This window comes from Rattus norvegicus, chromosome 1 (assembly GCF_021556685.1).
Source record: "Rattus norvegicus strain SHRSP/BbbUtx chromosome 1, alternate assembly SHRSP_T2T, whole genome shotgun sequence".
NCBI lineage: Eukaryota > Metazoa > Chordata > Mammalia > Rodentia > Muridae > Rattus > Rattus norvegicus.
This window is the reverse complement of record NC_141534.1, coordinates 166,927,785-166,955,334: the sequence shown is the minus strand read 5'-3', so window position 1 is coordinate 166,955,334 and position 27,550 is coordinate 166,927,785. Positions and strand designations below refer to the sequence as shown.

The window sequence follows — 27,550 nt, the reverse complement described above, 5'->3', positions numbered from 1 at the left end:
CGGCTCAGTGCAAGGAAGCCACTGGAGGGGAGGGGGGTGCTACCCATAAAATCATCCTATTTCAGGGGCTCAGGGCAGATGGCTTAGGGTGCTGGGAGACAGGCCTGGGAGGAGGCTGCAAGAGCTACCCCTCGCTCTAATGAAAAGCAGCTGTGAGGAACCAGGCCCCTCTGTACCCCTTCTGAATCCACTTCTACCCATATACATTCAGGACAAAGGTATCTGCCTAGAAGGGTCCCTGAAACAGGATGTGAAGTCAACAGGCAGGGCTGGGCTGGGGGGAGGAGGTAATGCGACGTCTTTATTAATATATAATAATAAAACCAATAGAACTCATATCTGCAACTGTTTAGGTCCTTGCTATAATGTCCTGGTCACTTTGTCTGGGCTGGCTGTAACTTTCAACTCTGGAGTCTGGGCTAGGAAGACGGTCCAGTAACCTGCATGGAGGGAGGAAGAGACAAGCGGTGTGTATGGCCATGTATTTCACAAGCATATGTGCAACAGTGGTGGGGCCTGGGCCTTTTAATGCTTGAGTCAGGGGAGACTGTATGGGCCAGGGTTTAGGACCCATGGGTGGAGAGCTGAGGTCCCTATCTTATAGGTATGAGACTTAGCCTTCAGACACCCTGTGTTTAGGGGTTAGGTTTCCTGACTTCTGTGGGTAATGTTTCATCTGTCAACTGACCTGCCATCCCCACAAAAACACCCAGGTCCATCTTCATAGAGTAATAAAGAATGAATGAGAAGGCTATGACAGTGGCTAGAAGGGCCTCACTGGGAATGGGCAGTGTAGAGCAGTAGGTTTCACCATTCCTAATGCTGTGACCCTTTAATACATCTCCTCACGTTCTGGTAACCCCAACTATAAAGTTATTTCATTGCCTCTTCCTAACTGTAATTTTGCCACTGTTATGAATCGTAATGTGAATATCTGATACATGACCCCTTTGGGGTCACAACCCCCAGGTTGAGAACTGCTGGTCTAGAGACATGGGAAGCACCAGGGCGTGGGAGCTCAGACCTGACCCTTCTGGGCCGAGACAAAGCCAGCTGCTCAGTCTCACCTTCTCTTTCTCACTTAGGGATTGGGAAATCTCTGGCCCAGACACCCACTGGATTCCTGTGCTGGGAACTGACGTCTGCAGCTGACACCCCCACCCCCGGACACCAGCAGCCTGGGAACTCCCCAAGAGCTCCTGCTTTGTCTCTGCCCCTACCCCAGCCCCATTCCTAGCGCAGGATCCCACCTTCATGGGTGCCGGTGAGCAGCCGGAAGTTCTGAGCCTCTTTCTGGAAATCTTGCTTCCTGACTCTCTTGATCTGAATCAAGTGGTAGATTCCTGCAGGAAGACACAGCATGAGCTATGAAGGTAGGATCGGGTGACACTCATAACTTACCCCGCCACCTCCCTTCCTGCCCCCAGTCTGAGGAGACTCGAAGCAAATGTGGAATAAACCTCTAGGGCTACAGTCTGTTCTTCTACCCCGTGGCCCCTCCTCAATCAGTTCACCAGAACCCTGGCCCCTCTTAACCATAATCCTAATGGTGACCATTTGAAATGCTCTGGTTTCTCTGACCACCTGTCACCTCCATGGTAAGTAAAACCTGTTCTTTTAGTTTCCTTCCTCTGCTGCTGCTTCTGTCACCAGAGCCATCCTTATATCTGCCCACAAATAGGGAAGGAGGGAGGGAGGGAATCAAGGAGGGAGGGAGGGAGGGATGGAAGGAGGGAGGGAGGGAGGGAGGGAGAGAAGGAAGGAGAGATGGGGATAGAAGGAGGGAGGAAAGGAAGGAGGGAAGGCGAAAAGGAAGGAGGGAGAGAGGGAAGGGAAGGAAGGAGAGAGGAAAGGAGGGAAGGAAGGAGAAATGGGGAGGGAAGGAGGGAGGGAAGGAAGGAGGAAGAGAAGAAGGGAGGGAGGGAAGGAAGGAGGGAAGGAAGGAGGGAGGGACAGAAGGAGAAAGGGAGGGAGGGAAGGAGGGAAGGAGGGAAGGAAGGAAGGAGGGAAAGAGAAAATGAAGGAGGGAGAGAGGGAAGGGAAGGAAGGAGAAATGGGGAGGGAAGGAGGGAGGGAAGGAGAAATGGGGAGGGAAGGAAGGAGGGAGGGAAGGAAGGAGGGAGGGGAGGAAGGAGGGAGGGAAGGAAGGAGGGAAGGAAGGAGGGAGGGAGAGATAAAAAGGAAAATAAAGAAGAGAAGGCTGGCTCTTTGCTCTCTTCTATTCCCTGCTCTTCTCCTTTGTCCCTTCTTTATCCATTTCCACCATCCCCCTTCCCTCCATGCTCATGGCTGGCCTTTACTTCTCCCCTTTTCTACTCTTCTTCTCTCATTAAACTTCTCCACATGGAAAAAAAAGAGAAGGCTGACCCATGTAGACCATTCGAGTTTTTTCTAGCACACAGCATATGATAAAAATCCAGAGCCATGTTTATTCAGACGTCCGAGAACATGGAGCATCATGTCTTGAGTAGCTACATTCCTAGCTAATACTTGAGGCCCCGGGAGGAGACCAAGCCTTTGCAGATGCTAGTGCTTCTGTCCTTGCTTTCTGTGGACAGCCAGTGAGTGACCCGCCCACTCGGCCTTAGTGGGAAGGCTGCCCGACCCAGCCTGAAGGTGACCACAGCCTCCTTTCCACAGGGCCGATCACACTAGGTTCTGGTTATTATTTTACCCTTCTTCTTTTTAAACCGTGTGTGTGTTCACATATGCGATGTGAATATGGAAGACAGGATAGACAGACAACTTTGGGCACCATCTTCACTAAGGTTGCCTTTTCCTTTGGGATGGGGTCTTTCATTGGCCTGGGGCCCACCACGCAGGCTAGGCTGGCTGGGATCCTCCTGTCTCCCCTTCCCCAGTGCTGTGGTTGCAAGCGTGTGCCACTACACCCAGCCTTTTTACATGCCTTCTGGGGGCCTCAGCTCAGGCTCTCAGGCTCTGAGGCAAGCACTTTGCCAACTGGGCTATCTTTCTAGCCCAGTCACACCCATTCCTGTGGTGCTGCCATCACAACTTTGCCTAATTCTCTCTCAGACTTGGAACTCTGGAGATCTTAACTCCTTGAGCTCTGAGAATGAAACATGTACGATAAGTGATTCCCTGGGTAGAAGGATGGGTGGGTGAATATATGCTTGTATGTATGTATGTATGTATGTATGTATGTATGTATGTATGTATATATGAATGTATGTATTTATGAATATATGTATGTATATATGTATATATTAATGGGAGTATGGATGGTTAAATGGACAAATGGGTGTGGGGTGGATGGGTGGATGGGTGGATGGGTAGATGGGTGTAGGAGTAAGTGGATGGGTGGATGGATGGATGGATGGATAAATGGGTGTGTTGATGAATTGACAGGTAGATGGATGGGTGGAAAGATGGGTGTAAGGGTGGATGGATGGATAAGTTTAGGGTTGGCTGGCTGGCTAGGTGGGTGGGTGGGTAGCTGAGTAGATAAATACATATATGCACCTAGTCTAGAGGAATGGGGTATTAATTGAATCTTCTGATATTTTTACTGTGTGGGAAGCTACCCTTGGCACCATCCATGGCACTGGGGCCCTAAGCACATGCTCTGTGTGATGTCACTAGCTGTTATGCACTGCTGCCTCTGGCCAGAGAGAACAGATACAGCCAGCAAGGCCTCAGCCAGGCCAGCACTCCCTTGAGGAACACCAAGAACCTGACCTGCATCCAGGGATCAGAATGAGGCCCCACGAAGGGGAACAGAGAACATGTATTCGGGGACTGAGTTTCAGGACCAGGAAATAGCTCTGTTTTGGAGCTGCAGCCAAGGTGCCAAGAACCAGCATACAGCTTCAAAGGCCAGGGGCCACATTGGAGTGCCAAGAAATAATGCCTATGAGATGGGGACAGGCCTTCCTGCACAGGCCTGCCACTACATGCCCCCCAGTACATGGGAAAAGGGGTGACAGTTGGGAGGAAGTCACACACACACACACACACACACACACACACACACACACATACACACACACACACCCTGGGTCTATGATGCATAATGAAGAAGAAGGATGCTCTTTGGCCTGGGGGTCTTGAGTGTGCCTCTTGCCCTTTTGAAAGGCTGTGTCAAGTGTGAGCACAGCTGGGCCCTGTGACCCCCTAGGCAGAGCTGGCCCTGGTGAGTGAGTTCCAGGCAACAGGCCAGTCCAGCTCAGTAAAGCCAAACTTCTCTGGACCAAGCTGTTCTGGGATGAGAGGGAGGCACCTGTGTGGGACTTGGGCAGGGGCTAGGACGCATCAGGAGACAGAAACTCCAGAGTCCCATGAAGTTTCCTGTGAGGATTAAGTGGGAGCACTCTGCACACAGTGCCCTTTGTGTGCAGCTCACAGGGCACAGGGCTGCTGCTGCTCTACCCCTGCAAAGCCCCCGTGGCGTCTCCAAGGCCCTCCGGCTTCCCTCACTTGCAGAGGTCCATTCTCTAGGAAGCCTTCTCAGACCAGCTCAGCTCCCCACAAGCACCTGCTGCATATGGGTCAGCAAGCACGTGTCCTCCAAGATGGTGGCTCACTGCTGCCCTAGCACCTGCTAGGGTGTGGAGTGTGGGTGGTCTGAGAGCTGTAGCCAGCACCAGCCCTGGGAAACAGTATGATCTCAGATTCAGAGCAATGGCGAGAGCTCCTGCTTCTGCCTCTCCTGCTCTGCACCTCCCTCTGAGGTAGAGCAATAGAAGCCCACCTCTGCCATTCTAACCAGCCAGTGTGGTAGGAGGGAGTCAGGTATTTTTGCCACATTCCATATGTCAGGGATTATCCCAGAGCACCTTTGCCCAGTTCACAGAAGGGAACACTGAGGTCCAGAGAGGTTAAGTGATTGCCCAGGGTCACACAGCTACGAATGAAAAGAGCCAATTAGCAGAGGTGAGTTTGAATCTAGGTCTGCCTGGTTCCATAGCCTCTGCTGTCACTCAGAATAAAACTGTTCCCTTGGACAGGGCATCCCACCAGAGTCAGAGCCATCATTCCCCACACCCTAAATCTTCTTTTCTCCAGGCTTTGGATCATGGCTCAATGCTTCGATCTTATCAGTAGAGTCTATGATTTTAGGGTCGGCTCCTCAAAGGGTGCAGTGACCCTCCATGGCCAGGAGAGGGAGCATTCAGGGGCCTTGGCGAGCTTATCAGAGCTATCACAAGTCAGAGGAATGGGAATGGAATCAGGGGTTCTTACTCCTGGAAGGAGGCTGAGGCATCTGAGCAGCATAACCTCCTTAAGGCCCCTAAGGGTTCTGAGGGCAGGAAGTACCAGAAGCACATGAGGCTGGGAGCAGGAGCTGGCCACTCACCTTTCACCAGCCTCCAGATGTACATCTCTACCTGGTCAGAGGCTTCGTGTTCCAGGACAAAGCGGTGTAGGCTGTCTGGGCTTGGAGATACCAATGTGTACACATGGAACTGGCCTGGTACCTTGGGACACCGGGTGGAAATGACCTCACTGTGCTCGTCATCCGCCTCATCCTCTAAAAGACAGGGGGAAAAATTGTGATGTGTTCAATGGACATTGGCTAGTCTCAAAAGATCCAGGGTTCTAATGCTTTATGGCTGCATAGAATGCAAATAACCATTTGATTTTAGGTCTATAAGAGCTTCTGAGGACACCACCATCATGATAGCTGGTTCAGAGTAGTCTGGCATTTTCTGTGCTTGAGCTCCTAGCATAGAAAACGTGTAACCCCCACGTCCTATGGCTAAGTGTAAGCACACTAGGCCCCAGAGCACCCCGGCCCCCAGGACAGTGTCTTCCCTGCCCCTCAGCCTCCCTCCTACCTGGGCAGGTCTTGCAGCACTTCCCAGCCACTTTCTTGGGTTGACTGCAGGGATATTGGGTGGGGCAGGTCACACGGTGGCAGTCTTGGTAGCCATCCATACAAGTGCACAGGATGCAGGGCATGGGGCCGAAGGAGAGCACAGTAGGGTGCCACACCTCCCCATGGGAGTATGTCTTCCCATTGTGTGTGCAAGCTGGAACACGGAGAACAGAAGAGGGAGAGTGGGTCAGTGCCTCGGGTCTGGCCAGCGTCTCTAGCTTCACATGTAGCATAGGCCCGGAGTGAACACCGGCTACACGGCGAGCAAAGTGCAGGCCACGACAACTCTGACATCCCTCCCAGAACCTAAGGTTTGCTGAAGATGGGAAGCCCTCCCCTGGCCTAAGAAATTCTTCTGGCGGGCTGAGGAGAATGCTGGCCTGGCAACCAAGCCTGGCCTTTCCTGTCAGGAAAACCAAGGACCACTGATAACACTGGTGGTGTGAACTCTAGTAGGTCCTCTTCCCCCTCCCTGCCTTACTACAGCCCAGGTTTGAGATTCTGTAGCCCTGTGGCTCTTCCTTCTCTGCCAGTCTGGGAGTCCTGCTGTGTGAACCCTGTTCTCCCTTCCACAGTCATCCCTGCTGTCACCTGCAGAGCAGCCTCTCCTTTCATTTGAGTCCTGTCCTCAGTCCTGTCTCATGATAACGTATTCATAGGTCTCCTCAACCGTTCAAGGAGCCCTTTGGGGCAGAGACTGGGGAAAGCTCTATCCTGTCTCCCCCACTTCTCAATAAAGACTTAATAGATGCTCAGAAAATTTTACTTAGGAGACAGAGGCAGGAGGATATGAATTTCAAGGACAGCCTGAGCTACATAGTGAGACACACCCACCCTCACCCCCACAAAACAGGACTGGTTCTTTCCCTGATTCGGTCCGTGGGCTCCTCATTGTCCTCCTCTGTCACGTGGGAGTTAGGGTGCATGACGGTCAGGGGTGCACTCGATTTTGTTTGTTTTCGAGTTTAAAAGTTCATGGCCAGATAAAGATTGGTGAACCAGAGTGGGAAGTTTAGGAGGTAGGGGCTCTCACCCCATCAGCGCATGGGAGGAGGGTCCTGTTCCCACCTTTCTTATGTTTCTCCTTCAAGATAATCTTGATAGTAGTGCCGCCCATCCCTATTGCCTGGAAGTGGCGAGGGATGAAGCCCAGAGGGGAGCTGAGGCTGGTAGGGGCTGGCGTACTGGGGCCTCTCCTCTTTCCATCATCTGAACATGGATCCTGGGAATGTCTCTGCAAACAGCAAGCGGGATGTGGAGCTGTCTGAGAGGGACAGGCCACAGCTGGAGCCACAGACCAGGCTGCATTGAGAAGCCTGCTAATGGAGACTAAGAAGCCTTCTGAGAGAGGGGGGGGGTGGGGCACAGGCTCCACACAGAACCTTCTGGGTGAGGTCTAAGATATTCTCAGACTAATCAATGAAAACACTGACAAGGATTTGGCAAGCCAGCCTTCGCCAGGGCTTTCTCAGACCTTGGGGCTGCTGTGAGTAGGCAGAGCAAGGTGGGACCAGGAATAGAGAAAACTCATTGCGTAGGAAAAGTTAGGTGGTGAGACAACAGAATGAGCCTCTGAAGATCCCAGAAAGTTCCAGAATTCTACAGTGTAGGAAAACAAAAAACTCTACAGTCCACTTAGAGACACAGGGTTCTTAAAAGAGGCCCCCTTCCACAATGGCTGGAATGCAAGATCCTTGTCCCCAGGTACTGGTCTCCACCCTCTGCCCCTCCAGACCAGCTCTAGGAGGGCTGAGTCAGTGAAGTGTGGGTGGGGATGGCAGCCTATGGTGCAGGAGCTCTGCAGCTCAGTTTGGGGACTGGGTGGCTCCAGGCCACAGAAGGGGAATGACAGGGCTGGGGACAAGGAGAGGAGTCCTTTTCCTAGATGTCCACGAGCCACTTACACCATCCCTTCTACAGTTTCCCACTCCACACAGTCTCTGAGGTAATCCTTTCGTGGCCAGAGACGGAGCCTGTAGAATAGAAACTTCCCAGGCCCCAGCACAGACTTGGGCACAAAGGAGGTGCCTGTGAGGCACTGGTCAAGTGGAGTTGGGGTTAAGAAGGACTTGAAGGGCTGATGTAACACCCAACTGGTACATGCCCAGGTTATTCAGTTAGTCAGGAAGGACCTGTTCCGGGCCTGTCACTAGCCTGTGACCACACACTGCCTTCTAGGGACAGGTAGGAAGGAGAGATCAAACAGCTCAGTTTATGGGCCCTCTGAGAAATCAGCATGGCAAAGGCAAATGCCCTGACTGAGGAGAAAAGGTCAGGAGCCCAGCTTTGGGTGTCCCAGGCTCCTGGATCCCAGGATGAAAGAACGGAGGAAATTTTCACATTGTAACACGACCCTGAGGAGCGATAGGGCAGTTGAGTCAGGATGTGGTGCATACTCCTGTCTCTTCCCTCAGGTTACAGAGAGCTAGGAAGGCTAGGTCTTCTGAATTCTAGACAAGATTGACAGGAGCCAAACAGAAGTCGGGAAGCAGAAAGACAGATCCCTGGCAAAGAACCTGCACCCCAGAACTAAGGCACAGAAGCTGGACCAACCCACAGGCCGTTCCCCCAGGGACTTAGTCTGATGACACACACAGGCTCTGGAAGGAACAATGTCAGGGACTCCCAGAAGGGAAATGGGGGAATTTGGGGCCTACACTGCCCATGTGTTTCCTTCTGGCCTATCAGCCATAGCAGAAACCATGATGATGGGGGGAAGAGGGGGAGGAAGGGAGGGAGGGAGGCTGCAGTTATGGAGGCACCAGTGCAGCTGACCCAGAGTCAATTTCTCAGGCCTTGGAGGCAGCACAGGCAGAGGGATGGGATCAGGAATAGATAAAGTGTAATGCTTAAGAAAGGTGAGTGCTGAGAGTCATGCAGACTTTCCACCTAGGGGAGCAGCCTCTCTCCTGCCATGCCTGCAGGGCTGTGTGCACACTCACCTCTCCGTGCTGCAACTGTGTCAAGTTTTCTTCAGTGGAACTCTCCGTTGTCCTGTCTGAAAACTCAAAAGGAAACTGGGTCAGTCTCAGAGCCATGGTCCTGAAGCCTCTGCCTGTACCTTTGTCCCTTCCACAGGCCTAATGCCACCTCTGTAGCCCCAGCCCACATGCTACCTTAGGAGAGCTTGTGCCTCTCTATACAACCTGTCTTTGTCTTTATTGGGTTGTCAAATTCTCCGCTACCAGGATGCCTCTTCAGCTCCCCAACACTGACTTTCTGGTCACTCCACGGACTGAACTGTTCAGTTATCAGAGCATCTTATTTAGTCTACTTAGGTCACCCCTCTGGGATGCTGGTCATCCCTGAGAGTGTGAGAGAGAGACAGAGAACCCTGCAGCTTCTTAAAGCTTAGCCCCATTCTCTTTCCCAAGCCCTTGCTTCACTATACCATCTGCCTGTCTTGAATGCTCCTGTTCCAGAGACCCAGGAGAGTAGATTGGGCACCTGTTAGAGCCTCGAGACCAGCCTCTGCTTACTCCGGTGCAGATGTCAAGAGGAGTAATGAGGACTAAACAGAAGTACACCTTCCCAAACCCCAACATTCGAGGCTCCCCAAGAAGCTCTCATCGGCTTCCCCGGTCCACGCAGACAGTCCAGTTGTATACCTCTGCTCAAGCCCAGCCTGCTCTTCAGCAGCAGGAGGTGTGCTAGCCTCAGTTTACCCAAAAAATGTGTCCTGGAAGTCCAATCCTTTGTCCTATGTTGCCATGAGGAAGACTGGAGACACCAGGTCTCAGCCCATGCTCAGCCCCTTCCAGGTGCTACTTTGTTCCTTTTAGCCTTATTGGATTGTGGGGACAGCATCCCGTCACTAAGGCTCTGCAGCAGTACCCCCTCTGATCCCAGCACCCTCAGCTTCACCCTAGCAGTACCTCCTATCCATGTTCCCCCTCTTCTCAGGCTGCTCCCAGAGCTGCCTGTCACCCACACTACAAGAGTAAGCAGCATTAATGAGAGTTATTGATGTGAGCCTTGGCCAGAGACTACACTTTTCCCTCTTCTTCTCTCACCCCCATCTTTACTTTGCCTCACATGTGCTTCCTGGTATTGCAGTAGCTGATGTGGTCCTGCTTTCTGGGACATCCACGCCAAGATACCAACTCCCTGTGGGAAGGAAGTGTCTACTACATGCTGGCTGTCCCTAGGCTCTTCCTGGAAGTCCATAAAAGGAGCACTATGCAACCCTGGCAGCCTTTGGGAAGACTCAGAATTGTAATTACATTCCATTGCTGTGATAAAACACCCTCACTAAAAACAATTTAAGGAAGGAAAGGATTTATTTCAGCGTACAAGTTATAGTCTATCATTGAGGGAAGTCAACATAGTAACTCAAGTGGGAACTTGAAGTAGAAACCATGGAAGAATACTGCTTGACATATTGCTTGATTTAGGTAGGTCAGGACCACTGCCTAGGGAATGGTGCTGCCCAAAGTGGGCTGGCTATCCTACATCAATTAATAATCAAGACAATTCCCCATAGACAAGTCCACAAGCCAATCTGATCTAGGCAATTCCTCAGTTAAGGCTTTCCTCTCAAATGACTCTAGGCTGTGTCAAGTTGACACAGTTCACTATGACACTCACCTTTGCATGTCTGACAGCAGGAATCAGGCAGAGGGAGTGTGCTGGGGCAGCTGGGTTCAGGGCAGGTCATGAGACCGCAGTAAGTGTGGCCCTCCTGAAAGACAGAACACAGCAGATTTGAAATGAGCTTTGTTGAAGATCAGTCTTGGGGGCCCAGCAGAGCCTCTTACCCTGGGGACAAATAGCCTTGAGGCCTCCCCTAAGGTAGAGGACGGAGAGAGTGGCATGGGGTTCCTGCACAGGACAAGTCAGCCTGGGGTGGTGGTGGGTGTCCCCTTGACCTCCTATTCCCACCCCAAGCCCTGAAATGGATTTCACCTCCAATTCCTCAGGCTTCCCATCAACTTGTGAGATGAGCTTCAAGATAAGGGGAGTCCTGGGAGCATGGGGGGAACTGTGCCATCCAGTCACAGAGATAGTCAGGGTAGATGGGACCAGGGCTCAGGCTTCAGGTTTTCTCTACAGTAGAGCGCTGCCTTCCATGAAGGGGCGTGCGTGTCGGGAGATGACGGTGGTGGACAGGGGATATTCTAATGGTTCCTTTGCCCATCCTTTCTGGATTTCAGGCTTTCCTTTTTATCATCTCATTCAGAGAGGTTTGGCAAGAGGGAGTGAGGAGCTAGGAAAGCTAAGCTGGAGGGTAAGAGGAACAGCTGAGAGACTGACGGGAAGAGAGCTACAGGGATACTCTCTCAAGCAAAATGAGAAGACTCTCTAAATCATGCCTGTTTGGCTTTGCTCTGTCCATCAATCACAGGTCTGTCCCTAAGCCTCACTCTGACCTCAGGCACAAGGAGTCTAAGTACTTCAGACTTAGACTCCATGTGCTACTGCCAGGCCCTTCCTGTCTGTGGTCCCAGGACTGATGGCTGCTTCATTTATTCCTTCTGAAGCAACCACTCACCCTCCACGTGCCAGGCCCTGAGCATGAACAGAGAAGGCACAGAAACAACACAGGCGCATTCCCTCCCCTCAAAGGAGTACGGCGTCCACTGGGGGAAGTAGAGATGAGCTACTCTTATTATTTGGGGGCCAAGTGTGAAAACCTGGAGAAAGGTCACCTCACCAAGCTTGGGGCAGGACACTGGGTCCTGGGTGTTCGCTTCCCTCCAACCTCTCTTATCCTTAGTTAGTGGCCCACCCCCATCCCTCTTTGTAAGACAGACACTGGCTTGGACCACAGAGACTGAAGAGGGCCTTACAATACAGCTACACAGGACACACTGGTTAGACAGGCGGGCGGGGAACAGCTCCTGGGCACTGAAGATCTCTCCGTGTTGGTATGTGGTCTCATTGAGCTGGCACGACTTCAGAGGAACCCGGAGGCCGGAGGGGACACGAGGATCTGCAGGTGGGAGAGCAGGATGAAGGAAAAAAATGAAATTTCCATGGTTGTAAGATTTTTGCCAGAAGTAGGAAGGCAGCTTTTCACTTTTCTGAAGATTTTGTGCTCTCTGTTTGTCTCTCTGTCTCTCTCCTTAACACTTAAACTAAAGTCTGACTTTGGTCTTCCCCAACATTTCCTATATAAACTAGCCAAGAGGTCTCACTGATACCAACATCTGAGCACACGCCTTTTCCCACTGCAGCCTGGCCACCCCTCGGTGTCTGAGGCCCATGGATGTTCATGGGGCTCTGTGTCAGGCTTGGCCTCTCCACCAACAGGAGCACAACCGAAGAGGTAGAGAAATGAGGCACAGCAAAGACACCACACACTCATACGGGGGCCGTCCCGAGTCGCTTGCCTTTGCTCTCCCCTCCTTCTGGATAGAGGGAGGGACTGGGGCTCAGATGTGCAGTCAGCAGGCCAAGCCAGTTCCCACCTCCTTCTGCCAGTTTCTCTGTTTCCTTCCTTCCTTCCTTCCTTCCTTCCTTCCTTCCTTCCTTCCTTCCTTCCTTCTTTCCTTCCTTCCTCCCCCACTCCCTCCCTTCCTTCCTTCTAAACTTTAAATTTTTTGTATTACATGGGGGGAAGGGGTACAAGCTGTGGTAGTTGGGTGGAGACCAAAGGACAATCCTCTTGGTCAGTTTTTTCCTCCTACTTGATGGGTCCCAGGGATTGTCATCCTAAAGGTTAAGTCCCTTATCTGTTGAGACATCTTGCCCACCCAGTTTCTACTTCACCTGCCCTTTCCCTCCTGTTTTATCAATTTTTGGAGCCAGAAGTTTGCTGCTACCTTTGCCTGCTCAGGGGTCCAGAAAGCGTCCACTGAACGTCTGTTTGTTCCCACATATCTAATGGGCAGGGCTGCTCTTCTTCTGGAGGCTTTTCTCAGCCAGGGGCTTAGAGCAGGAGTAAGCCGGACAGCAGGGAGCTCAGTGCCAGGGGAAGGAAGAAAGCTACTTACCCACACACCTGGGACAGCACTGTTGCGGCTCCATCACAGGCTGTGAGCAGTGGAGGGGTGGGCATCGGAGGCGGTAACAATTCACGTGGCCATTCTGAAAGAAATACAGGGTCAGGCCTCATTCCCAAGAACCACTGCCTCCCATCTGCAGAGGTCTCTCGCCAGCCTCCACCCCAACTGCAGAATCTTCCTTTGTCTTAAGCCTATGTATAATAGCGTTAAAAAAAATACCGAAAACCTCAAGTGAGCCCCATCCCTACCCTGTCTACTAAGCAGATCTCACTTAGCCTACTCATCTGCACCCTTCAGCCATGGGAGGACTGACTTGCTGTGGGTTTGCTCAGATCTTTTGGCCCCTTTGTGGGTATGAGAAATGGAAGTAAAAGCTCTGAGCTATCTTGGCAATGATCTTGGTGCTCTGGCCAGGCTATTTTTAACTCTATGACTCTTTTCTTATAGCACTAACCCCGAGCCTCTGTTCAAAGGAGGGCTGTAATACAGTGACCAGGACATGACTAAAAAGTCTGGTGTGGAAAAGACTTGGGGCTTTATCACCCTTCTCCTGCAAGGTTCTGTGGAACCCTGGATGGAGCCTCTGGGGTTGGCACAAGAGAAAAAGGCAGCTCAAGTTCTTTCACATCTTCAAGTCTAGCAGGTGAGAGAGAATCAGACAGAGGAACACGTATAGCAAGAGATGGACAGAGGCAGAGAAAGAGAGGCTCCCCGCTCCTTCCAGATCATCTCCCAGCCCTTCCTCAACCTCCCCACCCCTTCCTTGCTCTTGTCCCTGGGTCACACTTATTGTGCTGTTCCTTTAATCTGTCTCCCCTGTTCAAGCGTGGATTCCAAAGCAATGGTTGTCACAAGGCCCCTGACTCCAAGCAAGCAACCACTAAAATCTAAAGGTTCGAGGCTGGTGGGAGAAGAGAGTGCCAGGGTCAGAAATGGAGGCTCTCAAATGAGAGGAGCCAGCACTGTTTAAACCCTAATATTAATCAAGCTGGCTCCAGCCCTCTTGCATGTAGAGAAGACTTCTCCCAGAAGCAGCCCTTCACACCGAGGAAGACCGAGGAAGACTGTCCGAATCCCTGCTTCCCAAGGTGGTCCAAGAGAGTGCTAAGGACCGGTCAGTGGGAAGGGGTGTGCACAGAGCCACAGATGTGGTTTGTGCTTCAACAGTGACCTCCTAGAGATCCCACACCTGTGGAGCTCAATTAATCCTAAGGGAGTGAATAGAGGCCCTTGGAGAAGCAAGGTAGACTTTGAGGGACGTGTGGTCTAAAGATCTTGAACCTTTCTCTTGGCTCTTGCTGAAGTGGAGCAGAAGAAGGCAGCTTGGGCATGTCAGGCATGCGGCAGGGTTCTTTGTGGCCAGAGGGAACATCATTGTAAGGTCAGATCCATCGTTTTTGGAGTGGCTGTGTAAATATAGATGACCTCGCTTCTGTTCCCAACATTAGCAACTATATTGGGAGCAAAGACTGTTCCTGAGGCTGCCTAAGGTCACACAGCAGCTAAACACCATGACCAGGGCATTGCCTTTGTGGGATGTTGGGACAGTTTTATGCTCATATTGAGCTCAGACACACAACCAGGAGTGAGTCTTTTGCTTCCAGAAGCCTGAATCCTAGAGGCTGGAGATGAGCCACAGGGCAGTTAGAAGCCAGGGCAAGATAACTTCAGGTGTCATGGTTACAGTCATGACCAAACCAGAGGATGTGATTAGAGGACACATTTGGAGACTGTAATGGAAGCCCTCCCAAAGGAGGTCACAGTCACATTGTGAACCAGGAAGTTGTCATTTGTGATATGAGAGAAGACTGTTTTAATGGAGGAATAGACAAGAATGTTTCAAATGTTGGAGGTTCAGACATCAGGCTGGTGTGGCTGCATCGAGGGCATGGAGTTGGAAGATTAAAGGGGGTGGGGGAGGTTGGATTATAAAGAACTACCTGTGGGCTGGGCTACAAGAGTACTTGCCTAGCACGTGAAGCCCTGGGTTCAATTCCTAGCACTGCAGAAAGCCGTCAATGGGACACATGCCCGGGACCCTAGCAGTGTTGAAGTATGGGCAGAAGGATCAGACGTTCAAGATTATCTTCAGATGCATTTGAGGTTAGGTAGGTTACATGAGACCCTGTCCAAACGGGGGAGTGGAAGTAATGGATGATTTTAAGAGCTAAGAAACACCAGAGGTCTGCATTTAGGGAAGATCGTTCTAGCTGCTTTGTAGAGAATGGATGTTGAGAGGGACTGCAGCGAGACCTGTTGGCGGGCCACAGGTGAGAGGTGAAGGTGGCTTAGATGGTGAAGATGGGCCATGGTGGAGAGAGGCGAAGCGCTCAGGCTGCACTGTGGAGATATAGGCACTAGTCCTTTGGGCCAAGGAAGAGAAGCTACGTGTGTGAGGCCTGAGGAAGGAGACGTGAATCAGTGGATCACAGAACTTGGCCTTCGTCAACTGGACCATGTGACATGTCTGGAATTTTCTGTTATGGTTTCCTTTCTGTTTTCTGGCTATATTTCATAAAGCTTTTAAAAAGTGACTTATTGGCTTCAGATGTGCTAAGGATAAAAAGGGGGGGAAAAGGCAGCTGGAGCCTCGGGGAGGGGGTCGCATCCCTGTGTGTCTGAGTTCTACCGAAAGCTAACATTATGGGAACAATGGGGAGAGAGAAGGAAAGACGGGGGTAGGAGCGGACCCAGGGGAGATGAGGGCTGTGTCACTTGATCCCCACTCAAGTCTCCTCAGGGCTCTTCTCTACCCTTGGTGATTCTCTCTTAACCATGGAGGCTCTTAGAGCTTCTGCCTCTTGGTCTGTGAGGAAAAGAAGGTGCCGAGGGCCTGAGGGCCAGAAGCTCCTAGCATCACCCAGAAAATGAGTTCAAGATCTCCTGACAGGGAGCTGTTGTCTGGGTGTCCCCTCTGGCTCCCTCCTGTTCTCCCATTCTCGCACTTCCTTGGAGAATTCTGGGTTGCAAGGTCTCCTTTATCCTACCCAACTGATTGTGCCAGGCCCAGGGAAGAGCTGGGATGGTGATAGTTTGGATGTTGAATGACTCCGAAGGTCCCGGGGCGAAGCTGTGGAGACTCCGTGGTCCCTCAGGAGATGGGATTTTTGTGGGTTGTCCATAGGTCACTGGGGGTGTGCCCATGAAGAGAATGGTGGGACTTGGGCTTCTTCCTCGTTCTTTGGCTTCTTGGCCATGAGGTGAGCAGTAAGGCCAATTGACCTTAGCTAGAATGTCTAGGACAGTGAGATGGAGCCAACGGTTCCTTTTTATATAATTATACATTTATGTTTTGCTGTGGTGAAGGGGAGCCGACTGGTACAGTCGGGGCAGGAGGAGTAGAGGTAAGAACAAAGGCACAGTCTCTGCCCCGTGGTTCAGCCTTTGACTAGATGTGAACCTTGTTCTTAGAGGCCCCATCAGAAGGTGCACATGACTGTGAACAGTGGTTAGGAGACACAGGTGTCCATGCAGGAAGAGCTACTTCTAGGCGGAGGTCATTCACTGCTTTAGGCAAAAGCCTTGGAGAAGGAATATGTGGATCCGCTGAGTTGGAGGAATGTCTGTTGAGGAAGGGTGAGGAGGAAGGCTGGCGGGAATTCCCTGGAAAGGAAGGAGTGTGAAGTCACAGAACCTAGGCTGGGCAGAGACAGACAGCAAGGCTGGCATCGACACAAGCTAGACCGGAGACCAGCTCCTCAACCCTCCCATTCACTGAGCCACAGCTGCCTCTGACAACACCATTATAGAATGGTAATTCTAGATCCCCCTATCCTCTGTCTTCCAGACATACCTGATAAAGGTGGCCCAGTGGCCAGCGGGACCTACCTCAGAGCAGGTACAGCGCACACAGTATATCGTGCCTTGAGGTTCCAAGTACGGGTGCCAGCTCTGGCCAGGGGTATATATCTTTTCACCGAAAAGGCAGACCTTGCCTGGGCCTGGCAAGCCAATGAGGGGTGTTAGTTTCAGGAGGTTCCAATTTGAAGCCCTGCCTCATCCCTCTTCCCAGAAGATCTGAGTTTGCATCTCAGCTGGACCACATGCTTGCTATGAGCCATGTTGCTGCCCCTCTCTGAGCCTTGGCAGTTTACAGGGCTGTGAGGGGCTTGAACAATGAAATGCTTTCAGATCAACATTCTGTGCTACAAATGGTAGTTCTTTTTTTTTTTTTTTTTTTTTTTGGTTCTATTTTTCGGAGCTGGGGACCGAACCCAGGGCCTTGTGCTTCCTAGGTAAGCGCTCTACCACTGAGCTAAATCCCCAGCCCCCAAATGGTAGTTCTTATGCATAGGTGGATGACATGAGGTCTAGAAAGGACAAATTGCATGCTAAGGCCACACAGCAGTTAGCATACCAAGCAGGGAGAGAGCCTGGATCTCCTCCCACTCAATGTGTTACTCCTCTGCCTCATACTCACACGCATTTTCTTTCCTTTGTCCCATTTGTCTTTCTCCTCTCACTCTGCCTCCTATACACACACACACACACACACATACACACACATATACAGGCACATACACACACATACATATACACACACATACACGCACATACACACATACACACATACACATACACACATACACACACATACACATACATACACACGCAAATACACACACACACACACATACACATACACACATACACACGCACACACATACACACACACAGCACCCGACTTTCATGTATCATTAAAAGTGACCTTCATGAGGTGAGGAGATTGTTTAGTGGGCAAAAAGCTTGCTACACAAATAAGAGGACTGTGTTCAAATCCTCAGCACCCATGCAGAAGGACCCAAAGATGTACTCTTCCTGGAATTTTAGTGCTGAAAGGTGAAGGCAGGGGATCCCTGGAGAAACCTGGCTGGCTAGACTAGCTGAAGCCTCACTAGACGAGCCCAATCAGCAATTACTGGATTCAAGTAACAGACCCTGACTCAATATGAGGTGGGGAGCAGTCCAGAAAGACACCTAATGTCAACCTCTGGCCTCCACATCCATGCATACACGTGCCTGCACATTTGTACACATACACATGCACACATGAACATATCACACACACACACACACACACACACACACACACACACACCCCACCTTATTTATACTTCTCTGATTGTCACCTTAACGGACTTTTTAGTTGTCTCTGTAACCGTTGTGGTGCAGGTATGTGGGCTATTTCTCAGAATGACTGAGACACTAGCTTGTGTTTGAGGTGGCTTAGATGCCTTTCCTACTCCCCAGCTCTCCTAAAGCCTCCGCCCCCTTTCATTTCTAACCAATCACTGTCCTCCTTGCTAGTCCAGGGTCAGGTTTCCCATTTCAACATGGCTACCTGGGTTCGCTATGCCTCTAGCCCTGTCAATTGCTTGAGCTCTTCTTTTCAGAAGGAATGGGGGTAGAGGACACCCAGCCGGAGCTAAGTGCCTCCATATTGAAACAGGGACAAGGGGACCGGCAGTTATTCTCTCTGTTGAGCCTTTTATATACATTACTAAACGCGAGCTGGTGGAGTAGCTCAGCTGGAAGAGCGCTGGCCTCGTGCACACAAAAGCTTAGGTTTGATCTTCGGCATCACATAAATCAGGGTCATCCTCAACTACATATTGGTTTGGGACCAACTTGGGGCACACGAGACCCTGTGTGATAAAAGAGTTAATGCTTTCCCAAATATTGTGTGAGAATTAATTGCTGCAATTACAAGCCACTGGCGGAGACAGCTGACGCTATTAGTTGATCGTTCTGTGTTGCTTCTCAGCACCAAGCACAGAGGCCCCGCCCCTTGGACGCGGCTGAACGCCAAGGAGAGGAAAACACTCTGAAACATGGGCTAGGTAATTCATCCCACAGTGCTCTGTGATGTCACGGTTACATGAAACTCTGTGAGAAAGCAAAGGCTTGCCCACAACGCTCCAGCTGGTGATTTGAATCCACAACCCCAGAGTTCAAGAAGAGCCCAACACCATGATACCCTCTAACCCAAACTCCAGGCCTATGGTCTCCACTTCCTTCTCTCTCTGCTTCAGCAGCCACCACACTCTGTTCTTGGCTTTTCCTTCTAGCTTGCTACTGTTGTACAATGCAGAAGTTGCCTTTGGAACCTCTCACCTAATTTCTGGTAGAGCATCTTAGAAACAGGGGTTCGGAATCATGTTCTCTTAGGCCTTCGGGGCTCACACTGAGGGCTATCCTCCTAGCTAAGGAAAGCTTGTATGGGAACTCTCATACGAAAGCCAGGGTGGGCTGAAGAGGGCCCCCTGACACACACCTCCATGGCGGTGGATTTCCTAGGCCATTTCTATTCCTTAGGAAGTTGCTTTGAAAGAGGAACAGTACAGGTCTTCCTCTGGCTTCTCACACAGCTCCCGCTCAGCCCTCTTGGCCTCTCGGTACAAAGCTTTGGGATCATTGTTATGGTGCCATCGCCTGGGCTTTAGTAGGCCATGGAGGACTTTAGGAACACACAGGTAGCTTTTTCCCTACCTGCTTCTCACCAACCCACTGTGGACAGTGGCACCAAACAGCAGGTCCTATCCCCCAGGAGCCAGCAGTGCCTGGCTGGCCCGGCTTACCCGTATCAAATGAGCTGTGTTTATCTCTCAGCCTCCTCTGGCAGAGGGTGGAATACAGGCCCAGCTGGGGTGCTGGCTAGCGCCAGTACAACTCTCCAAGGAGTGAATAATGTCTTTCTTCCTCAGTCCCCTCCCCCCACAAGGGAGGAGTGATTGCAACACCGTGACCACCTTAGGTCTCAGTCAGTTGCTGAAGAAACTGTGTCCTACCTTCCTCGGGGCGGTCCTAAAGTCTTGGGCTTCTGTGCCAGTTGGCATGCCTTCCTTTCTCTGCCTGTTCAGAGTATGAGGACAGGAGCCACTCAGTCAGGGCTCCTCCCTGCCACCAACATGTCTGGCAGAAGCTGGGTCTGTGGGGGGCCTGGCAGGAGGCCTTTGGTGGCCACATACTCCACCCTACCATGCCCTCTAAGGTGCCTGGAGCGCTTTCTTCCTTTAGGGAGGTGAGTGCCCAAGGCCATGTGAAACCAGGAGGGGGAGGAGACTGCCAAGCACAGCCGTCCTGGTTCCAGTGACCCTGGCAGGAGCACGAGCTCCCATACAAGGCTGTTGGAAGGAGTGCTCACTCCTGAAGCTGCCAACACACAGGGTGATGTTCAGAAACATCTTACCTTCTCTGAGCCTCAGTTTCCCTATTTAGAAGATACTCAGGGGCAGGCTCTGGTCTCCAGAGTTTTTCTGCATAGTCTACAAAATCATGATTTCAAGTTCTAAAGTTCTAGGTTTCTAAGATTCAGTATTGGGAATTGCATGTTTGTAAAAGGCTACATTTCATTACATTATGAAGCTTCTAATCAACTTGCTTGATGCTGTGGTCATGAAGTGGGTGGATTATTTCACAAGTCTTTGAGATTCTGATGGCTACATCCATCCCAGGCTCTTGGGCACGTCAAGGTATTTTAGGATGAAGTTCTGGGAGCTACTGGGGCCAATCCTGAGTGCCACAGAGAAGGAGGCAGTGTGCTCTTCTCATCTCCCTCCCTTGTTTTCCATGACCTTCTGTTTCCTCTCCCAGCCCTAGCCCAGCCTTCTCTCACCCATCACCATTCTCTTCCCATCCACCTGTGCCCAACTCTAGCTGTCTATGCATCTATGTGTCTATCTATGTATCTATGTGTCTATGTATCTATGCATCTATATGCCTATGTGTCTATGTATCTATGCATCTATGTATCTATGTATGATGTATGTATTTATGTATCTATGGGTATATTTATCTATGTATCTATGTGTCTATGTATCTATGTATCTATATATCTATTTACGTATATATGTATGTATCTATGTATTTATCTATGCATCTATGTATCTATCTACATATGTATGTATGTATGTATGTATGTATGTATGTATCTATCTATCTATCTATCTATCTATCTATCTATCTATCAATAAGCATTTTTGTCTTATTTTTAGGAACTTCTATAGTCTCAGTGGCCAGGGCTTAACTCATAGACTTACTTTTACTTGAAGCCCAAGTTGAATAAAGCTGCTTAGGCATCTCATGACCAATTCCACATCTGTTTAGTGGGACTTGTAGTATACAGGGTCGGGGTTAATCTAGAATTAAGTCAGCTTCTATGCGCACCATGCTTAGTGTCTGACACAGATTACAATATATGTTCATTTAAGTAGTGTCTAAGACCAGACTGACAAAAACCAGAACTGAGTGCTGGCTCTACACTTCCTCAACAGTCTACTTCTCATGGTATTTACTTTCAGAGTTCTCAGGCCTCCTCCAGCATCTCCTAGCCATGGATGTCATAATCCCCAGAGGTCATATCTCCAAAGTGTCCGAGTCCACAGAGCCCCAAGCTTCTAGCATCATTCACAAACCAGTCTTGTCTCCCTTAATATCACCAGTATCTATCTATCTATCTATCTATCTATCTATCTATCTATCTATCTATCTATCTATCTGGACCTCAGCTTGTGATGGGGAGTGGCAGAGCTGAGAGTGCCTCAGAAGATTGGGCAGAGGCTGGAAAGGCAGGAGCAAGTGAAGGAGGCCTGGTTGGGGAAGGAGGGCCAGGAGTCAAGAGGACAAAGGCCAGCTGTAAAAAGCATTAACTGAGTTGCAGGCTCGATCAAGTCTGCATTTTAAAAGTGTCACTGTGGGACACGGGAGATGAAAGCTGATTGGAGGGTCAGTAGGCAAGGGGTTAGGGAAGCGCTATGGCTCCCACGCTGGAGAGTTAGTACCACAGCAAATCTAGTGCCCAACCTAAAGGGAAGGAATATTAATAAGCAAAGACCCAGATTGAAGAAGCATGCTTATAGGTTTCATGGGCACACCATATGGCAATCGGGGTGAGATATGGGTGGAGAGTCGAGAGGAGCAATCAAGGAGAGGATGGCACTGGTTTGGGTGCCTGTGATGTTGGGGTGGCTCAAAACCACCTGAGTGCAGGCACAGAAGCCTGTGCTCTTGGCAACACAAAAGTTAGCAGAGTGACAGAAAGTGACCACAGTGGTTGCAGTTCCTGGGCAGGGACCAGAAAATGACATATCAGTGACGATAGGGCACTTGGCACCACATGCTGTGAGCATCATTATCATTAAGCAACAGGGAAGAAACTCCCTGCCATTCACTGAACTGTGGAGTTTCCGCAGCTCAAGTCTTACACCCAGTCACGGGCCTGGAGCCTGATTCACAAAGAAGACAAACAGATGTGGAACATAGTGTGATACACGTGTTCGTGTGTGTGTGTGTGTGTGTGTGTGTGTGTGTGTGTGTGTGTAACAGAGAGAGAGAGAGAGAGAGAGAGAGAGAGAGAGAGAGAGAGAGGACAGAAACACCAGGTAAGATCTTGGAAGTGTTAACAAGGAGCAGGAATGGAGTGGCTTGACAGGCATCCAGAGTTACCTGCAAAGGCACAGAGACCACAGAGACTATGGCTAGGACAGAGAGGACCCTGAGAGGGGGTTGGAGGTCACCCACATCCATAGGCCACACCTAGGCTCCTTACTTACTTTGACAGACTGGACACGTTTGGTGTTAGTTTATCTGGTCTCAATTCAGGGTGGCCATATTTGCCAGACAGACCGCAGATAGTCCCTGGTCACCTCCAGGCTGTCCCTGAGCTGGCTTCAAGATACGCTTTCAACCACTACTGTTTGTGGTGACACTGTTTTCAGCCTCTCACTCTATCACACTTCATGGTTTTTTCACTGATGTCTTCTCCACCTGGAGTACACTGCCAGTTTTGGACCGCCCCCCCCCCACTCTTCCCAAGACGGTTTATGTGCCACCGTTTCCACAAAGCTACCCCAGCCCTGTAGGACCCTGGCTTCACCTTCAGGACTGAGTTAAGCTTGGTCACAACGCTGTCGGAATTCATAAGAACTAGAAGCACTTGTCGAGTGGATTTGTCTTCTATACCAGACGATGCGAGAAGGAACAGATGTTGAACCTCTGCCTGGTACAGAGCCTTCAAGAGTTAGTGCTTTGTGGATGACCCAGGGGATGGATGGATGGAGTTAACGGAAAGAGAGAGTGCAGGGACAGCAGAAGAGCCAAGTATGGTCTTTAATCCTGGAAACCTCTCTTCTTCATAACAACAAACACAACATTATTGCATGGGAGGAGAACAAGGCCCTTTCAACAGGTATAACTTGCCACATGACACGAATTAACCTTTGACCTCCCCTTCCAGCTCTTGGCCACTGACTCCCAAACCACCTGCCAAACCAAAGAACACAGTGTACACAGAGGTTGGGAGCCTGGGGCTGCTGAGGGCACAGATGATTCCCTGATCTTTATGAGGAGATCTCAAGTGTCCCCTCCTGGTGCATCCCACGGTCTGACCCAGTGGGGCAGGGTCAAAGGTAAGGAGGATGCCTAAGGGCTCTTCCAGTAGCAACCAGGAAAGACAACCAGAAAGCAGCTTTGGGGGAGCTGGAGGAGGCCATGGAAACATAGCAGGAGGTTTAGGGAGAGGAGAGCGAGGTCTGGAATCATCATAAGAGCTCAGAAAAGCTGAGTGAGCGGACAGCCCAGGAATGTGGGCATTCAGATCCCACTTTTACCCAGACAACCATACTTTATTTACACAGACAAATTCACTCCCCTCAAAGACATAAGCTTTGCCCTGGGTTCTGGCTTCCCTTGAGGATCACCTCTTAATGGTACAAGAAATGCCTTAGTGGCTAAACTGTGTAAAAGGGATACACTTTGAATATATATCTCTTCTTCTGGACAGACAGACACTGAGGAGCATAGAAGCATACTACCTTTCGAAGAGAGCTGTCTGCATTCTATTTTTGCTTGACTATGCACACTTAGATCCATAGAATCCTAGAAAGTTAGGAACTCAGACTATGTCCAGTCCCTTCACTCTAGAGAAAGTGAGCCCCAGTGAGGGAGGAGTCAAGACTTGCCAGAGTTCCCTGCCCTGTGTCCGCATAGACTCCACAACCATTCTATAGCTCAGAAGAGGATTCTTACAGAGCTGCCTGTCCAAGTAACAGAGACAGAAGAAATGGCTTTAACCTGCAAGAAAACAGCCTGGGCTGAGACACAATGAACTCCTGAAGACAAGATCGAGCAACAGGTTAGGGTCCTACCCAGAGTTGTGCCTGATCTTTGCGCCGCATCTCCTAGGGACATCTCTCTCCTATCAGTCCTCCTCCTTGGGAGTTCAAGATATTCTAGGTCCTTTCTCTGAGCCGGCGCCATGGCCCGCGGCTCAGGGAACTTGAGAGGCCAGCCCTGAACAGGTGCAACAGCTGGAGCCACTGCGCAGCTGTCTTGGGGCTTGCAGCTTGGAGCCAGTGAGTGAGGCAGAGACCTCTACTGGTGGGAGCAGGGAAGTGCAGAACCTGTGGCTAGAGACCCAAGGTGAACTTCAAGCCTTGCCTTACCTGCTCTCCGCGCAGTTGAGCACAGTTGGGCAGATGGGCAGACATGCGACTAAGCTGGACGGCAGAGCAGGATTCTATATTGGTATAAGCATCTCAGGACACATGTTTCACTACACACCCGTCCCCCCAGGCACTTTTTCATAGGTACTGGTCATCTACTCCCCACGGGGCAGAATACTTACTCTCTTCCCAACTCCCACTTCCCAAGTCAGGTGGACTGGGATTGAAGGCAAGGACATTTGGTCTTAGAGATGGTCAATGCTACCATGGTCCTCAAACATCACCTGTTTAAGGGCAAGTATCTCACCTTATAGGTGGCAAACAGAGGCCTGGGTTTACATTTGGAATCAGAGAAAGAGCAAGGGCTGGGTCCCTGACATTCCAATGGCCTGTTTGCCTTTGGAAGCACAACATCCTGTAGGAACTTCTTTCTTGTCCAGGCCTGCTGCTGGGGTCTGAGATTCTATCACTAGAGAACCGAAGCTCCAATTCCCATAAGACACAAACCCTTGAGGTTTGATGTCTTACTTGGCGATTAACCCTCTCTGGGAAGTGGCATTAGATAAAAAGGAGAGAAGAGAACCCTGAAGCATGTTAGGCAATCTGTAAGGACACAGTGCAGAGAGGAACAAGAACTAGAGAAGGCCCTGGAGATAAATAAGGGGATGGGGCCACTCCTGGGTCACAGAGGGGTGACCAGGGTTGAACCACACAGATGTGACTCCACCTGGAACTGGGATCAGCACCAGTCGGAAACAAGGCCAGAGCCTTCATCTTTAGGTGGAGTTGGAGGTCAGCGGTGAGTGTCAGACAGTTAGGGCTCAGTACGGCTTCAGTGAGACTCAGTATGGATCTTCGGGTGGAAGTAGAGCCGGAGAGAGAATAAATAGCCCTTGCTTAGCAGCCCTGGGCTTCACTAAGGCGTATGCCAAAACCCATACTCACCGGCCCTAGACATACTTCAGGGTGTTGGCTGCCTTGGGCCTGAGAACACCCATCTGTTGGCACCATTTGTAAAAGCACTCTGGATGTCACCAGGAAGACGTCTTACACAACACAGGCTTGAGATCTCTCTTACCTTAAGACAAGACTTTTCATACAAGATCTTAAAAACAGGACACCAGCAGGACACTTGCAAAATCCTCACACCAATAGCACCAACCGTCATTAGGCTCAGAGATACAGGATGTGTCCCAATTCGCACAGCCAACAAATGACAGATCTGGGGTTAGGATCTAGGTCTCTGTTCCTTTCTTTGTGGCCTTGTAGTAGACCCTCCTTCAGATTAACTGGGAAAGCGGGCAATCCAATGGGTAGACATAGAAGAGAAAGCTCTTCCAGCCTCGACAACACCAGGATCTTAATGCTCCTCCCAGAATGCCAGGTCACCTCACCTTAGTGACAGTCATTTTCTTGAGTGGCTGGAGCTCTGTATTTATGGGGGAGATAGCCTACTGCAGAACCTGGTGACGGATACAGACTAGAAGGCTCTTGGAGGCTCAGAGGAGGGGAGGTCAGAAGGGGATCAGGTCACCAGGCAGAATTTTCTGGAAGAGGTGACTGAATTGCTGAAGGTCTAGTGGACATGGGGGGCAGAAGAGGACTTTGAGTACCTCTGAGACATCCTCAGAGTGGCTCACCCAGGGCAGTGATATTGGGAAGGAAGCTGCAGGGCCAGGGCCAAGACCAGGCCAGGCAGGTCAGCCCTCTGAGACTAAGTCTCTTTCAGTGGGCTTAGACTAGAGGAAACCCTCAGGGCTTAAGGAAGGAGAGGGGTATTTACTGAATATTTGCTAGGCATTTGAACGCATTGATTCCTTTAGTCCTTGCCCACATCTTTAGACCTTGGTTAGTAGCTCTCTTTTGATGATGGAGAAACCGAGGCTCACTGAAGTTTGAAAAGTGACCCAGGTGTAAGAGTCAGGACTCGAACCCAACTCTGAACCCCCTCTCCGTGAAGTTGTCTCACACCACCAGTGGGCTAGGGGATTTCAGGCAGACATGCAACATTTCCATCCCGAGAAGAAACAGAACAGAACCTAACCTCACTAGCTCCACAAAGCCACTAGCCAGGCAGAAGCAGAGCTGGCAGGTGGTGCCAAACTGAGATTGGGGGATTCAGAAGAAGTTACCAGCTTAAGGGGGGCAGTTAGGAAATAGGAGCTGTGGTCTTACATAACCTACTGTTTGAAGTAGAAATTCTGGGGGAGGGAAAGGGGGCTTAGACTGCAGACACACTTTGATGAAGCCACCTTGAAACATCCTTAAACAAACTGCACTGCCTTCTCCGTTACTTAATACTCATAACGGTTTTAAGAGTCTCATATTTTATAGATTAGAAAAGAGACAGTGAGGTGTCCTCCATGTCTGACCCACCAGCTGGTATACAGTGGGGCTGGGAAGGTGAAGAACCTCATTTATTTCACCGTGCCCCGATGCCTTCTAGTCTCACAGCCCTGCCACATTGGGGTGTCTTCAGACTCTGTTAGGCAGGACTTGGAATTAGACTCTGGGCTTTGGATGGCTTACGAGCTTTGGGCAACTTTCTTCTCTTTGCCCTGACGACTTTACTCAGCTGTTGAACGTGATGGTGACACCTCACTGGAGTGTTGTGAGTATCAAAAACAATAATGGACGTTACTTTGTTCATCTTTCTGCCCGGGAGCTCTTCCACACAACAGTCTTTCTGTCTTTCACACTCCTTGCTGTCTTTTTGTCTTTCACACACCAGGCTGCTGGGAACAAGGTCCCTTCCCACAATGCACACTGCCTTGCCCCAGCAGCCCCCCAGAATGGAATTTTGCCAAGCCCTTCTCCCCCAAGACTCACCAGCCCACACTGTTTGTGGAGCAGCATCTACCCCTGCTATGCAGGTGCTGCCTGGATAAATGCACACGTTAAGGGGTCCCCAGGTCCTAACATCTTCCAGCAAAGTACATCCCAGTGGCTCGCATCCCTCCCCTGCCAGTCCAGACTTTGCCTGGTTTCTACTTACGGGCTCGGGCTTGCGAGTCCAACGGGAGCCAGAACATCACGAGTCCCAGCAAAGAGGGGATGATCCTCACCCTGGGAACCATCCTTCCTTGTCCCAAGGTCAGACACCCCGGGGTGAGCCGAGAGAAAGTGAGGTAAGGACACAAGTAAGTCCCCAAGACCAAGTAGGACGGCTGCCCGAGGAGTCCGATAAGCAAAGATGAAGAAGAGCCAAAGGCAGGAGAGATCTAAGGTGGGGATGAGAGGACGGTAGGAAGGAAGAGAGAGAGAGAGAGAGAGAGAGAGAGAGAGAGAGAGAGAGAGAGAGAGAGAGAGAGAGAGAGAGAGAG

The 27,550-nt window shown here is 50.6% G+C and overlaps 1 protein-coding gene across 4 annotated transcripts; it reads right to left on the bottom strand.

Annotated features, from left to right (window-relative positions):
• Positions 1-281: 281 nt before the first annotated feature.
• Chrdl2 (chordin-like 2) lies at positions 282-27,464 on the bottom strand. Of its 4 annotated transcripts, none has more exon segments than NM_001107537.1 (11): positions 282-440; positions 1,251-1,343; positions 5,318-5,491; positions 5,799-5,993; positions 6,908-7,073; positions 8,782-8,837; positions 10,427-10,520; positions 11,629-11,771; positions 12,775-12,868; positions 16,615-16,727; positions 27,223-27,464. In NM_001107537.1, coding segments are annotated over 11 exon segments (1,290 nt in total). In that variant the 5' UTR covers positions 27,305-27,464; the 3' UTR covers positions 282-360.
• Between the last annotated feature and the right edge of the window lie 86 nt (positions 27,465-27,550).

Excerpts from the sequence above, each read along its gene's own strand:
- Chrdl2 (XM_087558734.1), bottom strand. The coding sequence starts at position 13,070 with ATGAGTAGGCTAAGTGAGATCTGCTTAGTAGACAGG. Across the intron at positions 10,521-11,628 it reads GTGTCCTGTGTAGCTGTATT|GAGGGCCACACTTACTGCGG; the intron begins GTAAGGCCCTCT and ends TCTGTCTTTCAG. Across the intron at positions 8,838-10,426 it reads CTGCTGTCAGACATGCAAAG|ACAGGACAACGGAGAGTTCC; the intron begins GTGAGTGTCATA and ends TTGAGTTTTCAG.